Here is a 17,281-nt window from a genome sequence, read left to right as displayed (position 1 = left end):
AACTCATTTTATCATAATAATTAGTTTGACTTTTCAAGTTAATACCATTTTAAAAATAAAACAAAATTACCAAATCAAAATTTAGATACCAATTAAAATTTGGTCTATTTCCAACATAATTGTTATATCAAATGACAAAACATTTTTTACTTTTATTTTAACAATTATAAAAAAAAAAAATATTATTATGACAAATATTCTCCTACTATCAAACCTAAAATTTGTACAAGTGAATTGGCCAACTTAAATAATTTTGATTTTATTTTACATAGAAAATAAATTGGTCAAATTATTAATTGGCGGTTAAGTCATTTTTTTTCATTTAATAATCTTTTTAAAATATTGATTATCACTCTTAGAAATGTATTGATTAATTTTTCATCATTTGCCTTAGAAATGCTATATGGATGAGAATCTTAATATTACCATTTTTTTTAAATGTTACTCATTCGGTTTATAATTACTTTTGATTTAGAACTTATTTACAGAAGTACCTAAAGAATTAGTTCCCTATTTATATATTACCTGAATTTTTCAAACTATTAAACTAATTTCAATTTAATAAAAAAAAAAGTTACACGAATAATATTAAAACTTTTGAAATTTTCACAAAGACAATAAAAGTTTATATGATTCTTCAAAAATAGATTTTGTTTTAATGTACGAACTTCACTTTAAAACAATTAAAATTAGAATACAACTCATAAACTTTATACAATTCTTATATCTTGAAAATGACTTCAAAAGTAAATTCATAAGATGCCATGTAACATGGCTATAGTATATATACCGGATTGATATAGCTGGATTACAAGAAATTCATAAGATAAGATATATATATTATAGAATGTGACTAGAAATGTTTTGATTTACTGAGAATAGTCATATAATTTATCTTAATTAATTAATTAATTAATTAATTAATTGGATCTAGGTAATCAAGTAATTAATATTTTATATAGGATGACCGTTAAGCCATCTCTCAAACAAATAGTAAGTTTCTTGCCGGTAATATTCTGGAGCCGGATGCCCAGCGCCCTGTAGTAATTAATAATTATAAATTAATTAGATATATAATTAATTAATTAATTAAATTACTACTAATTAATTGCCTTCGTACGTACCTTTACTGTAGCGAATGTCAGATTATTATTTTCATGAACATCTGAGTATGTTGTTGTGAAGCTGAAATAAAAAATGAAATAATTAAATTAATTGATTATTATTATGAATATTATATATAGATGGAATTAATTAAGTATTTTTTTATTAATTAATTAATTACATACTTACCCAGCAACCTGATTATGGATATACCATGTAGGGGTGTTCATCGGTTCGGTTTTCGGGTTATTCGAGTTTTCGATTCGGGTTCTTCGAATTTTTATTTTTTTTAAGCAAATTCGAAAACCGAACCGATTTGAATAAATTCGAATTCGGTTTATTCGAATTCGGTGTCCGAATTCGGTTCGAATTCGGTCGAATATTCGGTTTAGACCAAATATAGAACCTCACCTACCCATAAGATAATTTTTTTAAAAAGAGTTAACAAAATAAATAAGTTGTTAAAGAGATCTTATCTACTTAAATTATAAAAAAATATAAATCACGCAAACTTAGCTTAACGCTAATATATATTCGACAATTAAACGACGAAAATAAAATAGTGTCGCCGACGACAATATATGGCGGTTGAGACGTGTTGACAACTAGAGAAATGGGAAAATGAATTAGGGACTATGGATTTAATGTAGGGATCTAGTAGGAGGTCCATGATAATTTAATATAAATATGTAATAAGTTATATAATATATAATAAAAATAAATAATAAAAATGAATTCGGTTTTCGGTTTGGTTTTCGAGCTGAAACATAAACTCGAAAACCAAACCAAAAATCGTATTTAAATTCGAATCGGTTTAAAATTCGATTCGAAAACCGAAAATGTATTTCGAATTCGGTTTATTCGAATTCGGTAAATTCGAATTCGGTCGGATATTCGGTTCAGACCAAATATTGAACACCCCTAATACCATGGCCTCCATTTGTGGGTGACGGTAAGATTTATAGATTTTATCCATTTCAAGGTCCCGATAAATGGAATAGTTAGATCATGATCCCCACTATATATATATATAATAATTAAGGAATTAAATTAAACTAAATGTATAATTACAAATTAATTATATATTCTTAGCTAGGTACCTCTCGACTAGAACCTTGAGTTGGAGTTTGTGGGCGGATAGTAATTCTTTATGGACATTAACAACACTCTTCACGTCATAAATATACGATAAACTCTGATTGCATCTCACCCAACTTCCAATACTTCCCTGCTGCTTGACGTACGTACAATTAACCTAGCTAGCTAAAATGGCCATTTCTTCTAATGATCTTAATTAATTAATTAGTATATAATAATAATTACCTTCCGAACATGTAACGCATCTTGAACAAGATCATCGTTTGCCCATATGCTACTGCGCAAAAGCCTGTGTTCCTGCATATATGTCCCATATATAATCACACACGAGGAGCCAACATCATTTGATAATTTTGCGACTTACTTACGGTGCAATAGGTAGGTTCCATGTTCTTTGAGAGATTGGAGTAAAGGCATTGAGGAGATGTTGAGGGGCATTCACCAAAAGATCTTTTTACGAGTCCTTTGCGATCTAAATATTCGTCATCGCAATTTGGCTTCGAAAACTCACCTTGATTCACATCTACCATACACTATATATACAACAAAAAAATCAAATCAATATTAATTCTAGAATTGGCTCAATCAACAATTAAAACCGTAGCTAGCTAGCTAGCTAACTCGGCTATTTAATTAATTATAACTTTTCAAATAAATAAAGAAATATGACCTCTTGAATGTCAGCTAGAGCAAGCTTGCACTCTTCACTTGCATCCTTCACATCAATATAGTTCTCTTTGCAACTCACTTTTGCGTTCTACATATATAATTAGTTAATTAATTAAAACATATTTTAAACTTTAAATCACATCATTTTATTAAGTAAGTATATTTAGGTACCTCGTAGAGCTCATCTGTGACAATTCCCATCCTATGAGCCATAGGTACCTTGGAGTTCAAGTCGATGAACCAATCCGTCAAAGGGCTTCCCGCCAAGTAACCCTAATCATTTATAATTATATGCATCAATTTAGTTAATTGAAAAACAATTAATTAATACAAACAACCAATTACTTACTTACTTTCAGATCGATGGTAAATGAATGCATCCCGTTTTCATTGCCTGTTACATACGTACATATAGAAATGGATCACAAAACTTATAATAAGAATCGAGTTTAATTGTTTATACATGTTATTTCATATATAGTAGCTAGGTACAAAAGTAAACAAATTAAAAGAAAATTAAAGAATTTATGATCAGATACCATCTACTATCTTTTTAACAACAAGTGGAACAATTAGACCAGCATACGAATCACCACCCACAAACACCGGGAGAGAAGCATATTGCGGGTGTTGATCCAGCCACTGCAAGCAAGATCATGATCAGACATATTAAGATTTGATTAATTAATTAATATTCAAATGATTTTGAAACAAATTAATTAAGAATTAACAAATCAATTCATGATATTCACCTTAAGGAGAAACTTATAAGATTGATCAGCTGAAATGGAGTCTGATGATTGCCAACCTTCTTTTGTTGTTGAATACGAGAAACCGGTGCCTACTGGTTCGTCGAGAAATATAATGCTAGATATCTGCAATTGCAATTAATTAATAAAATTAAGCTAATTAATTAATTAATTAATTACCTTTGTTCGTCCATAAGGGTAGTATCTCAATTTTGGTAAGCCACCACCAAACCCTTCAAAATTATACTCCAAAGGACCTATAAACCCTCCATTCAAATTAATCAATATATAAATAATTTTTTTAATTTAAAAAATTAAGATGAAAAAAAAAGGTTTATAAGTTTTTTTTTTATAGAAATGAATGTAATCGAAAACAGCTTTCTTTTAGATTACCATATATAATAATTAATTGTCCGATGATCCAACTATTTGATATTTATTTTCATGAAATTGGGTTAGCTAGAATTAATATTACCAGCTTCATAGATGAGGCCAGAAAAAGCACTGCAGCCAGGGCCACCGGTGAGCCATAAGAAGAGGGGATCCTTGTTAGGGTTTCCTTCTGATTCCACAAAGTAATAAAACATTTCCACTGAATCATCCACGTTAATGTATCTGCAATAATTAAATTATTATAATAATAATAATAATGATTAATTATCAATTAATGATCGCAGCAGTACCCTGTTTCGAGCTTGAAGGGAAGATCGCCGTCAAAACCTGGTAGACGCCTTACAAGTTCTCCACCGGCGACTGATCCGGGCGCCGCCACCAGAAGTAGAAGGAAGAAGAAGAACCAGTACATGATGATCGACCGGAACCCCCCCCCGGAGACTCTGCTTTCGATTGTCGGAAAATTAACTCAGCTGAGGAAGATGATGCGGCGCTTCTAGACGACAAGCATTCAAATCGCCCAAGATGAATGGGGAAAACCCTTCAGCTTCTCTCTAACAATTCCTCATTCTCTTCTCTTCTCTTCTGTCTACTGTCCCCCTTTGTCCCCTCTTCTTTTCTTAGTTCTTCTCATTTTCAAATAATACATACTTTTTCATTCACCTTACAAAAATATCCGTTCCTTCCCAATTATTTTCAAAATTTTTACAAAGTGTTAGATAAATTAAGAACCTTCCACCACTATGTGAACCTACAAAATTATATAGGCTTTATTTTTCATGAAAACAAAATTTATTATATAAATTTTTATTTTCTATATTACTTATGAGGAGTGGAGGAAAAACTTCCATTCTCCCTTTCAATTCCATCTTCTTCATTTCTCATCATTTATTTTGTATTAATTTTATATATTTAATTTTTTATTTATTATAGATAGTATTTTCAAACAATTATGTAAGTAATTTAATTTATTTAAAAGTTTGATGTAAGTATTTTTATCTTAGTGTATAATATTTTATTTTAATTTATAATATTTATTTGAATAATTTAGTAAAACATATATGTTTAGTTTTAATTATTTATTAAATTAAGTATAAAAAAGTACGTATGTTTTAATATATAATATTTACATTTTATTTTAACTATTATTAATTTTAATTATATATATTAGATTTAGGAAAAATAATGAAAATGTGTGTATTATTGAAAAAAAAATATTTGAAACATTATAGAAAAGGAATTGTCCCCTCTTCTTCTTATCTGTTTTCTATTTTATTATTGCCCCTCTCCTCTCCTATTGTCTTTTCATTTCTCTTGTTCTTGTCGACAGCCTACCGACGGCCAAAATTACTGTTTTACTTAGCTTGGTAAATATGTAATAGGTCTTTTTTTCTTTAATTACTTGTAAAACAAAACATGAAATACCAATTAATATATATAAATTTTATTTTAAACCATTTAATATGTTTAAATTATAAATCTAGTACGTAAAATATAGATTATTTTTTAATATATATATATATAATATAAATATGTAAAATAATCATAAAATATGTAAAAAATACTAAAAATAAAATAAAAGAGAGAAAAAAAAAAACATAGGAATATTGTCAATAGAGATAACTTTTATTAATTTGAATTGTTTTTAATGTGATTTTTTTCTACTTGATTTTGTATTAATAAATAAATCAAACTATTCAAAATCTTTATATATATATATATACATATATATATTTGAAAAAGTATTAACTTATTACATATTTATCTTATGTATGTTTAATTTGCATTTAATAATTGTAGCTTTATTTGCTGATTAAAATAATCTACATAATTAATTTAATTTAATTATTTATTTATATAAAAAAATAAATCTAATTTATCAAAATATTGGCTTATATATATATATATATATATATAAGCTTATATATATATATATATATATAATGAAAAATAATATCAAAAGAATCAAACAAAACTTGTATGTTAATGTTAACCATTTGCAATGTTTGAAAACTCAATGTAAAAAAAGATTCAATAATTTCTAATAAATCGAACAGATTACATACACAAATTTTTATTAAATATTATGAATATAAAATGTTCTTGTCGGCTGTCAAAATCATAAAAAAATAAAAATAAAAAAAATCGGAGAAATAAGCATGAGTCATATATAAATAATTATTATTTTTTATTGGATTTCGTGCAATAATAAATAAAAAAATATAAAACTTCTTTAATATATATATATATATATATATATATATATATATATATATATATATATATATATATAAATAGCTTTATTTTGTACAATAATAATCGTTTTAAAAAAGTACCCAAATAATTATAATTATTATAATAATAAGTTTTACATTATTTTGCTATTTGGATTAGGTTGCAGTAATAAATTTCGTGCACTTTACGGATAAAAATATAGATAAAATTTATATATATAATGATGCTTAATTTTATAATGTCCGGATTGTCGAGTCGAGATCTATGGTTAATTTGGATATATGTGAGAGTAAATGGATAATTAGGTCGGATTGTGGGTTGACCCGCCCATAAACTTAAAAACGGTTAAAAATAAAATTAAAAATGATATAGGTATGGTTCGAATTTGCAACCTAACAAAATAAATAAAACCCTTTAACCAATTAGGCTAATAACACTTTATATTTTAAATTCAACACAAATTTTGATGAACGCGAGACATTTTAACAATATAAGTTTAATTTTTTAACTAACTAATCTATATATATAATTATGCTTAATTTTTAAAGTGTCCAGATTGCTGGGTCGAGAGAGATTGATGATTGATTTGTCGAAAGATAAAAGACTGATAATAAATAATTGGTACTAATGAGATAGTTGGGTGTAAAAATGAGATTATGAGATTAGTAATATGAGATGTCTATTATGTAAGAAATGATAATTTTGGTTGACCGAAAAATTAGGATAAAATCAGTGAACTAATGAGAAAAAATTAAATGAATGTCTACTTAATAAATTTGTTATTTTGTGTCATATATTTTTAATAATTAGATAAAAAAATATTGAATTAAATTATAAAGTCACATTTTTTATGTAATTTTTTTTTTAATTTTTTATAATTAATCGTTCAAATGCACGGGCTAAATCCTATTATTTAATTATAAATATTTTATATAAAATTAATATTATTCAAATTTAAAATTAGTTTTATTTTGTAAAATTAAGTTTAAATTTAATATTAACATATATTTTATCGCTTCGGTACCCACTTAACCTTTAATTGACTATCATTTTGTGACTCACACTTTTTCATATGCATTTTTTATCACCTCGGCAAACAACCCACTAATCTTTGTCAACCTCATATATATCGTCAAACTCAACCACTAACCCTCCAATTGACCATCATCTTGTGACTCACACTTTTTCATATGCATTTTTTATCACCTCGGCAAACCACCCACCAATCTTTGTCGACCTCAACCATTAATCCTCCAATTGACCTTTATCTTGTGACTCACACTTTTTCATACGTCTCTATCCTCGACAAACCACTCACCAATCTTAGTCGACCTCTCTTTTACTCCACTTCAACAAATTAACAACCAATCTCAATTGATCCCTCCAATTGACTCTTATCTTGTGACTCATACTTTTTTCATATGTCTTTATTCCTCGACAAACCACTCACTAATCTTAGTCAACCTCATCTCTTACCCAACGTCAAACCAACCACTCGTCATTTCATCTCGTGACCTCACACTTTCAAATGCTCGCCAAACCAACTATTAATTCCAGTTTCACACTCGACAAACCACCCACCACCCGACCTCCATCTCGTGACCTCACACTTTCAAATGCCCGGGATACCAACTACTAATTTCGACCTCACACTTGACAAACTACTTACCATTCAACCTCCATCTCGTAACTTCACACTTTCAAATGATCGTCATAACAACCACTAAATATAAATATTATTTTGGATTTGAACTCTAGTCTTAAACATCAAATGTGAACATTTAAACCGCTAGACCACGTATAATTATTGAAATGCTTTTATTATTTTGTGTATATATATATATTGTATTTAATATTTATTACCAATTAGTTATTTTTTATAAAAATTATTTATATTTATAAAGAAAATGTTATATATATGAGAGAAAAATTGTATGATAAAAAATAAAATGTATTTATATAAAATTAATGAATAATATAATATAGAGTAATGATAGGGAACGCAAATTTGGGGCCGCGAAAGTCTGTGAAAAAAGAATATTCCTTTTAAATACTGAATATTCTATTCTCTTACTAATTAATTTATCTTTCCTCTTACTAAGATAACAAATAAATATAAAATTCTGAAGGTATGTGCATTTATAACCAAACAAAAAAATTGTTTATAAAAATTATCCTCCTAGCTGCAATAAGAGGTGAATATTATCCTAAGATCTTGGGTTCGAGCCCGTCATGCGGCAAATTTTGTGTCTGATTAAGTGTGTTTGCAGATTACATGGAGAGATAGAGAAAAAATATTTGTGATAACATGGAATATATACTTATGAATTAACGTGATGTTAATTGACTTTAAATTTTTCCTTAAAATTATAGTACGATGTCTTCACATCTATCTTTGAACTTAAAATATTATTTCATTTTAATCTTATTTCCATTATACGAATAGAGACTCTAAATTAAAGTTCGGCCATATCATAACAGGGAATTAAAAAAAAAATACTTTGAAACGAAAATAATAAATTAAATGAAAAATTAGATTCAAAAGTAGGTAGGTCTTGCTTTTATCGACATTAAATATCATTGATGGTAGGAATTGTAATTATGAATCACTTTTCTGAGATTTTTCAAAAGAAGATCAATAACTCATAAACATATATATACATGAACCCTTACCCTAAACTACAAACAAATCAAATCATAAATCAAACAACCCTGACCCGTTAATCCATAACCCTTATCTCTTAATTCTAAATCATAAACTATTCTGAATGAATCGTGTATTCTAAATCCTGAATGTTAAACTTTAAACCATAAATTTCAGAGAAAAACAGAGGAATTCCATAGTATCATCATCATTATTCATTAGTGCTTGTCTTGAAGAACAAATTCTCAAACAAAAACAAGGGTTACTGGTTATCAAATTAAAAATGAGCCAAACATATCATCATCAGCAAGGTGCCAAAGATTTTGGACATCATAGTACAAAAATAAATACAAATCAATCAATCCGCTCAGTGAGTTAAAGTCACAATCATTCTACTAAACTAAGAAAGAATAACAGCAGCAGCAGCAGCAGCAGTAGATATCATCAAACAAAGTCAATGAAGTTAGATTTTCAACAATTTGGCTGACCCAGGTGTTGTTGTTGGTCACTGAGAAGTGACGCTGCTGATTTGGCTTCTGATCCTGCTAGATCGCCTGACCGGAGTTGTCACCATTTCTTCATCATATCCCTAAAGAAACCAACAAAACAACAAATTAAAACCAAAATTATATTATTTTTAAAATTAAATGTTTACTTACATTGTTCTTCTTAGTGATCATCTTCTCATAAGTGGTGAAACTTCCATAAGAAGACGATTCCATTGAGAATTCAGTTGAAGAAGAAGCAGCCAATGACTCTCTCCTTACTGAGGAGTTGCTGCTTTTCATTACCACCCTCTTCTTCTTCTTGTTTCCTGTACTTGTCTCAAAGCTGCTGGCTTCAGATGAACATGGAGCAGGAGCAGGAGCAGCAGCAGCAGCAGGATCATCATCCACAACTTCCTTTCTCTTTTGATGATGATTCACATACAAGAAAGCTGGTATAAGGACTGCTAGAAGAACTGAGATGGTGGCCAAGATGTGGTCTAACGAAGAATTAGCTTCGGTTAACAGATTATGAGTTGATGAAGATAATTCTTCTGAAGTTTGAACATTATCATCAATAACAACTGATGATGATGATGATGATGAATCCACTTCCTGAATAAGAACATTATCATCACTAACAACTGATGATGATGCTGATGCTGATGAATCCACTTTCTGAATAAGAACATCATCATCACCAACAACTGATGATGATGCTGATGAATCCACTTCCTGAATAAGAACATCATCATCACCAACAACTGATGATGATGCTGATGAATCCACTTCCTGAATAAGAACCAAAGTAGCATCATTAACACTCTGTTCTTCATTCTGGTCGAATTCAGTTTGCAGTGGAAAAGACTCTTCTTTTGTAATAATGTCAGACTTAATAACTTCATCCTCAATCTCTTCTTCTTCCTCCTCCTCTTCTTCAATCTCTGAATTACCAATCTCTTCTTCCTGTAAGGATTCCTCAGTTTCATCTTCATCCTCAAAATACTGATCATACATTTCCCCAAGATCCAACTTAATAGGGTCAACAAACCCTCCTCCGTTGATTAGTGCATACTCTTGAAAAGAAGACAGGTTATAAAACTGAATGCTGGCTGGAGGCTTATCTATCCCATTTATTGTAGGGATTAGTTTAGACACATAAGATGATATGTGTTTGCTTGACCAGTCATTGAAATTTATAACAAATTCCTCGAAAACATCTTTGAGTTCAGATGAGTCATAAAGTTTATAAATTCTCGAATCCTTTAGAACTGATGAACCATTATTAAAGATAGGAGAATCGGTAGATGAAAAGGATAAGAAACCAACCACTAGTATCATAAGCAAGGAAATGAACCTCAATCTTGAAAAGAACCTCGATTTTTTAACTCCTTGTGGTTCAGAAACTTGCAGGTTATTGATTGGTTCTTCTTCAACTTCAACTTCTTCTTCTTCTTGATGTTTTGCTCCTTTTGTTTTAACTTCAGGTGAAGAATCTCCTTCAACCTCAACTTCTTCTTCTTGATGTTCTGCTCCTTTTATTTTAATTTCAGGTGAAGAATCTTTTTCAACTTCTTCTTCTTCTTGATGTTTCGCTCCTTTTGTTTTAACCTCAGGTGAAGAATCTTCCTCACAAGATCCTTTTTGTGAATCGTCAGACTCAGTTTCTTCAGTGTCTGAGGACAAGTTCCCCAATTCATATATATCTTCTAACATTTTGATTTCCCCGTTTTCCTTTCCGAGGTAAGATCGAATTCTTGGGTTTGGTTTGAAATGAAGGAATTTAGGCCTGGGAGAGAGATAATTTGTTTTGGGATCGTAAGGTGGAAGAGATGGATCAGCATCTATAATTGGAGAAACGGTAAAGGAAATAGGAATCTTCTTGAGGCTACAATCATCATCACCAAGGAAATCTGACGATGTTTCTTTTGATAATGATTCAAAACCCTCCTCCTTTTGATATAGATTTAGGACATCTGAATCATCATTCAAAGCCTCGATCTCGTTTTCGTCAGAACCCACTTCCGAGTTCATCTCAAATCTCTCCGCAACTTTTTCGAAAGAATCAGACATTGATGTCCGGACGGAGTCGTTTTTCTCTCCAAGAATCTTCTTTCTCGGAGAAGGGGTGAACTTTGAAGCCGCGGAAATGGTCGGCGCCATGAAATTCTTCGAACCCTTCTTCAATATCGCCGGCGATCGGACCTTTGTCGGCTTCATCGAGTGATCTACGGTGTTCTCTTTATCCTCCCTTGAACAAAATTCTGCCGAGTTTCTTGTAAAATCTGTAATTTGTATGGAAAACAAGATTTCAGTAATACAATACATAGATAGAGTACAAAATCTACACATAGATAGATAGATAGACAAAATTACAAACCTGAAGGGCTATTTGCAGGTGTCTTGGAATTGAAGCTTTTAGTGTTGGAAAGGATAGGAGGCCGGGAAAATGGGCTGCCAGTTAAGCTTCTTCTTGCGATCGGATTCTGCTCTGTGAATCTTGAACTAGGGTTTTGTCTGTTTGAAATGGGGGAAGGAGATCTGTTGGAAGATTGCGCCATGATATCTTCTGGAAGGAAAATAAAATTAATCCAAGTCGAGAATGGTATGAACTTGCGCGAGAGATCTTGAAAATGTTTAGGTCAAATTTTATGGAGATTTCACAAGGAAGAGAATATTTGAGATTTTTTTCTTCAACGGCTAGTTTCGAAAGGTGTCAGAAATATTTGAATTAGGTGTTTAATAATATGACCGTTACAAAAAAAAAAGTAAAAAAAAAAAAAAAGTGAAAGAGCCGTTGCATGAAAGATCTTTCGTACGGTATTACCAAAAAAAGGGCACAATATTTAATTGTGAAATACATAATTTTGAATATCTTTTAATGCTTTAGTAGTGGGTTTTAAATATTGAACATTTTTGTATTTTATTTATAGAAAAAGTTATAAATTATAATTAACATTCTCAACCGATCAAGATATTTTCATTTAGCGTTGTAAATTTCAAACATTATTTTATAATGAAATTTTATTTATTTAATTATTATATGTTGGACAAATGCTAGTAAATACTAAATAGTATGCTTATTTAATCAATGGCAGAGTTAATGTGTAAAATTAACAGACCCACCAAACTATTCACTACAAAAAACATTGCTTCTATTCCATATCATACCAAACATTTAATTTCATTACCACAATAGAATCATTACATAGTAAGTAATAGTACAAACATAGCAAATAGATACACAGACAGAAAGACAGCAAAGTTGACACTTACAAATGCACACAACAAGCAAATCTGGTTTGCGCTTATTTAGTTGAACACAATAAGTTTATGCTTCTCACATACAAACATCAATAGCAGGAATTTAACCAAACAAACTCAGACATTCTTGGTTTTCAGTCACCATGGACTGATGTGAGCCCTTGGCCACTGCCTTATCTGGCTCATCGTCCTGTCCAAATATGAGTTCCTTAACTTCTTCAAATCTTTCTTTCGAAAGCGAGACCTCTGCAAGAAGCCTCCAAGCATTCTCTTCCGATGCATCCTCGTAATCCATTCTTCTCTTTAACACCATATGCCCGCTAATTTCCCATACTGCTGGATTCACTTGGGTATCCAGATGCTCACCACTCACTTCTCCAAGGGCCTGTTTCTCCGCATACCACTGTTTTCTCATAACAATAAATTAAAAAGGACAAGTTCACACAAAGGAGGATTTCTTTCTTTCTCAAACTAAGACCTTGTTTGAGGAGAGATTTTTGAGCGTATTGTGTGCACAATATGCCCTTTTGAATAAATTAAAAATTAGTTGATGATTTGAATTAATTTATTCGTAATGGGATAAGGGTTCAAATCCAAATAACTCTTCATCAAACAAGGCTTAAGTTGTTTATGTAGTGAAAACTCTAAAATCTCAATAACAAAATATTAATTGCTGAAAACTGGTTTTTACCTGAGGTAAGAGGAAGATGCGCTTTCCAGAGTCCGCTATCAGCACGTTATATGGTATGTTGTTGTCCTGAAGGCATATGCAAGAATCGGATACAGCATTGGAAAGATCTTCCACGGTATGTCCACCTTCAAAAACAAGACCTCTGACGGGATAATTTAGCAGACACGAAATGCTGACAGCGTTTTTTAGTATCGCTAACTTCCTGGTAGATGCCTTCTCGATGGGCAAGGGAACAGCTAAATAGTAAGCCTGAAATTTCAAGATGTGCTATCAGCCAGGTCTAACCAACTCATTTAAAAAACTCTCAAGCAGCTGTTAATTAAGTATGCCACTACAATAACATTTCTTCCCTATAATATAGTTTGAGATAACTTTCCAAATAAACAATGAAAAGAATTTAGACACTGAGGGTAGTTTTGATAAAACTGAAAATCAAGTATTAGAATGTTGAATACTGAATTTTAAGAGCGGAATGAGTTAAGTCACTTCACTCAAAAATAAATGTTGAATAACCCAAATAAAAATATCTAAATTATAAATATTTGAATGGAAGCTTTGATAAAATGTTTAGAATACCGAGTTAATTCATTCATCCCTTACCTAGTTAAGCCAAATTTTTAGCTTAATTTGAGCTGAATCTAAATAAGTAATTTATATGACCGCGTATCAAACACAGGCTAAGACTCTATGAGTTAACATTCTCGTAAGAAACTAAAAGCTCAACAAGAAACCTGAAAATGAAGGTGGTTGATGGTGGCAAATGCACCAAGGCTGTTGTAACCGAGGCGAAAGTAAGGATTTCCAGCTTCTGCTGCCATAAGAATAGCAAGGAAGAAGCTTTCCCTGTCAATCATCTGAGGCAGGCAATCAAGAACCCTAGGGATCAACAGAACATGCCCATATTCAATAGGACTAACCTGCCAAAACCCACAGAATGAAAGTCTTACAGAAGTAAGTGTGCATTACCAGTAATCACATATTATACAGGACCATCATGGTAAATCACATACATTTATGGCCACAATGCTAGGGGAATTCTCAATATCAATTGGAATGTCTGGGAAGAACAGAGCTTCATCTTCCTCACTGGCTTCAAATTGGAATAACATCTCTTCCTGTCCAACTTTAGTGAAGTTGAACTTGTTACCATCAAAGGGCTGAAGGACCTTGTCAACACGAAATTCAGTAGGCCTCTTCTTCAGATGACGGCCTTCATTCAGCTGTGCGATGAATCCGTACTTCCCAGGAATTATCTGTCGATAATCACACAAAATAAGTTAAAACTCAGTTCAACAGATGCTGATTATGCATTAGAATCCATAAGAAGAGAGTGTTAAGACCTTGGTCTCACAGGCAGTGACATCATATCGGAAGAGACCCTTCTGCATACGATCCTCCCACTGCCCCCATCAAGTGGCATCTCATTAGTTAAAAATATAAATTAGAGTTCTCTGTCAGAACTGTGTAGGAGATTTACCTCTCCAAGTAGGATAGTATCCAAGAATGGAACCTGACACTCCTTATCAGAGAACTTGTTCACCTTCTTGCAAGCATACAATGGAAGCCTTGCACCTATACAAACAAATTGAAACTCATGACAATAGGAAACTTCAAGATAGTAACTAGAAGAATTGTATACCATGAATACAACACTTCTGGAGGCAGTTCCTGCCGCAGCCTCCTTCAGTCTCCTCCCTTTGGTAGTTGGAAACAACAGTATGAACCCTCTTGATTTTCAATATCATCTTTGAATTTTCGATACAACAACAGATTGTCCCGAACAAGAGATGTAACACACAGACTTCAAAAGCGTAGATTGTATGAACGTGAAATATCAACTTCAGCTAATCGAAAGACCTACTATTTACTAACACACGAAAAGACCACCGCCGGCAAGAAAGAGCAGGTCAGAAGGGCTCCCCCCTTCTGAAGGCAAAGCTCCACGTCCTCCGTGTGGCGCAGGGTTCCTCTCAATTACACTACCCTTGCGTCGTAAAGAGCGGACATGAAAGATTATACGTGAACCTCTGGATATAGCCGTGATGACTGCAATGTGTCTAATCCGGGTTTTACCCCACCCTGATTCTTTCTCCTACTCGAATTCACAACTCTCTCCTATGCCAACAGCCGGAAATTTCAACTACGAAGAAATACAGGTGTTTCCGAGTCACAGATATATCTTAGTTCCCCTGAAAAGGAAATACATCACTGTTCCAATCAACTGAAGAAGTGAAAATAAATTCATGAAGATTCGGCCTTCTGTTTAATCAGCTACAGAATAGGATTCTGTTTTTGATTCTATATTTACTGTAATCCTTATCTCTTAAGTTTCAAATCTAGGGCAAACAAGAGATCTATAAAATATAATGGAATCAAAGAGGATTATTCATTAACTCAGAAACCTAAATCCCATCATCAAATCTTCATTATCGCACTTCAACACTTTCATTTTGAATCTACAAGCACCTAGCCAATTGTTCATATGAATCATATCTAACCTAACTCATCATCCAATTCTACCAATGGATTTGTTTTCATACCTTATCAAGAAACAACAATCCATAGTCAGAATAGATTATAATCGATCTCATTTTACCATAATCAATCGCTGCAACATGCATATTGTCATTTAGATTTGAACTCTCGATGTTAATTCAATCCTTGAAACCTAAAAAAGTATGAACTAACTATGCTACAACAAGATTATTGGAAACTATTTAAGGATCTTAACTTGAGAAAATCTAAAATGAACAGAATATGGATCTCTAACAGCAAGAAGAACTATGAAGAACGATCAATTTAAGAATGAACAAGCATCAATTAAGAAGAATTGGATTAAAGAAGAACTTACTTTGAATATAATTACTTCGATATTATCGAATATCTTTCTATCTCCTTCGATGAACAAAATATAATAATAAACTGAAGCAAGCAGGTCAAAGCTTGACGCCGCAGCAATCAGAGTCGGGGCTTCATTATCTTCTTAAAATATTATATATATATATTTTTTATAAAAATAAAATTAAAATATCTGAATTATGATTTCAAAATTAAATTTTACACTAAATTTACTCACATGAGGTTGAGAAAATCAACTTTAATTTAAAATTAATAATAATTAAAAATTATTAATAATAAAATAATCTTATATAACTAGAAAAATATATTTTTCTTGAATGAGATTGTAATTGGGTTAAAAATTACAGAAAATTAATAAATTTCTAAAAAACTAAAAGTCACTATATTGTGCTGGGATAAACCAAGCAAGCCAAAATCTATTTAAAAGTTTTAATATCTATTTTTTAAACCCAACAAAGTATTTTATTTATATATTTATAAACTCAAAAAACAAAACTATAATTTATATATTTAAATTATACTTGTATTCATTATTTGGTAGTTGAACGAATGGAATAATACTAGCATCTTATATTTAAAAAATATAAATCATACGACAAACCAATATACATACATAGAAAATAAACTTACTTGGAAATAGGAAATGACGAAATTATTGAAGGGTACAAAGATTCGAAATTGGACGGTTAAGAGTCGCCGGAAAAGATGGCGGTTGTGGTTGATATATCTTTATCTTAGCTAAGTTTATCAGGAGATCCAGAGAAGATGGCAAGTTCTTCAAATGGAGAAGAAGATAAGAGAATATTGTTTTAGTGGCTCTATCTTAAAGAAGAAAGAGTCTGGGTACTATATATATATATAAATATAGATAGTCCATACACAGTTAATTGTCTCTTTTTTCTATTGCTATAAAAAAAATCTAATCCAAACAAAGTCTAAAATTGTGTTTTGGATTAAAACATTTGTTTGGGTAAGTATTCATTATGTGGAAGTCCAAGTATGAAAATGAACTGATATAATAATAGCTTTGAAAACTCATTTTTTACCTTAAAAAAATTGATAAAAGAATGTTGTAAACAAAATTGTATAA

At 30.9% G+C, this 17,281-nt stretch overlaps 4 protein-coding genes across 5 annotated transcripts; all 4 read right to left on the bottom strand.

Annotated features, from left to right (window-relative positions):
* Window positions 1-1,251: 1,251 nt before the first annotated feature.
* On the bottom strand, window positions 1,252-2,505 carry LOC124928046 (putative serine carboxypeptidase-like 52). The gene is made up of 4 exons (XM_047468578.1): window positions 2,428-2,505; window positions 2,205-2,332; window positions 2,036-2,122; window positions 1,252-1,320 (listed from the first exon to the last, which is right to left on the bottom strand). The coding sequence occupies exons 1-4, from the start codon at window positions 2,503-2,505 to the stop codon at window positions 1,290-1,292; spliced, it is 324 nt and encodes a 107-aa protein (XP_047324534.1). The 3' UTR covers window positions 1,252-1,289.
* Window positions 2,506-3,012: 507 nt separating this feature from the next.
* Window positions 3,013-4,425, bottom strand: LOC124925083 (serine carboxypeptidase-like 18). The gene is made up of 7 exons (XM_047465056.1): window positions 4,304-4,425; window positions 4,096-4,235; window positions 3,801-3,877; window positions 3,624-3,746; window positions 3,411-3,513; window positions 3,225-3,265; window positions 3,013-3,144 (listed from the first exon to the last, which is right to left on the bottom strand). The coding sequence occupies exons 1-7, from the start codon at window positions 4,423-4,425 to the stop codon at window positions 3,013-3,015; spliced, it is 738 nt and encodes a 245-aa protein (XP_047321012.1).
* Window positions 4,426-9,140: 4,715 nt separating this feature from the next.
* On the bottom strand, window positions 9,141-12,062 carry LOC124923888. The gene is made up of 3 exons (XM_047463872.1): window positions 11,758-12,062; window positions 9,552-11,662; window positions 9,141-9,481 (listed from the first exon to the last, which is right to left on the bottom strand). The coding sequence occupies exons 1-3, from the start codon at window positions 11,936-11,938 to the stop codon at window positions 9,398-9,400; spliced, it is 2,376 nt and encodes a 791-aa protein (XP_047319828.1). The 5' UTR covers window positions 11,939-12,062; the 3' UTR covers window positions 9,141-9,397.
* Window positions 12,063-12,543: 481 nt separating this feature from the next.
* LOC124925829 (GDP-L-galactose phosphorylase 2-like) lies at window positions 12,544-16,987 on the bottom strand. Of its 2 annotated transcripts, none has more exons than XM_047465941.1 (8): window positions 16,822-16,987; window positions 14,972-15,521; window positions 14,810-14,904; window positions 14,673-14,732; window positions 14,343-14,585; window positions 14,064-14,249; window positions 13,333-13,581; window positions 12,544-13,044 (listed from the first exon to the last, which is right to left on the bottom strand). In XM_047465941.1, exons 2-8 carry the CDS (start codon window positions 15,075-15,077, stop codon window positions 12,745-12,747), a joined length of 1,239 nt encoding a protein of 412 aa, XP_047321897.1. In that variant the 5' UTR covers window positions 15,078-15,521; window positions 16,822-16,987; the 3' UTR covers window positions 12,544-12,744. The 2 variants fall into 2 exon arrangements, with proteins under 2 accessions (XP_047321897.1, XP_047321896.1); XM_047465940.1 differs by lacking the exon at window positions 16,822-16,987 and adding an exon at window positions 16,184-16,314.
* Between the last annotated feature and the right edge of the window lie 294 nt (window positions 16,988-17,281).

This window comes from Impatiens glandulifera, chromosome 2 (genome assembly GCF_907164915.1).
Source record: "Impatiens glandulifera chromosome 2, dImpGla2.1, whole genome shotgun sequence".
Classification (NCBI taxonomy): Eukaryota; Viridiplantae; Streptophyta; class Magnoliopsida; order Ericales; family Balsaminaceae; genus Impatiens; species Impatiens glandulifera.
The sequence above is the reverse complement of the archived record's forward strand: the minus strand, read 5'-3'. Positions and strand labels throughout refer to the sequence as shown.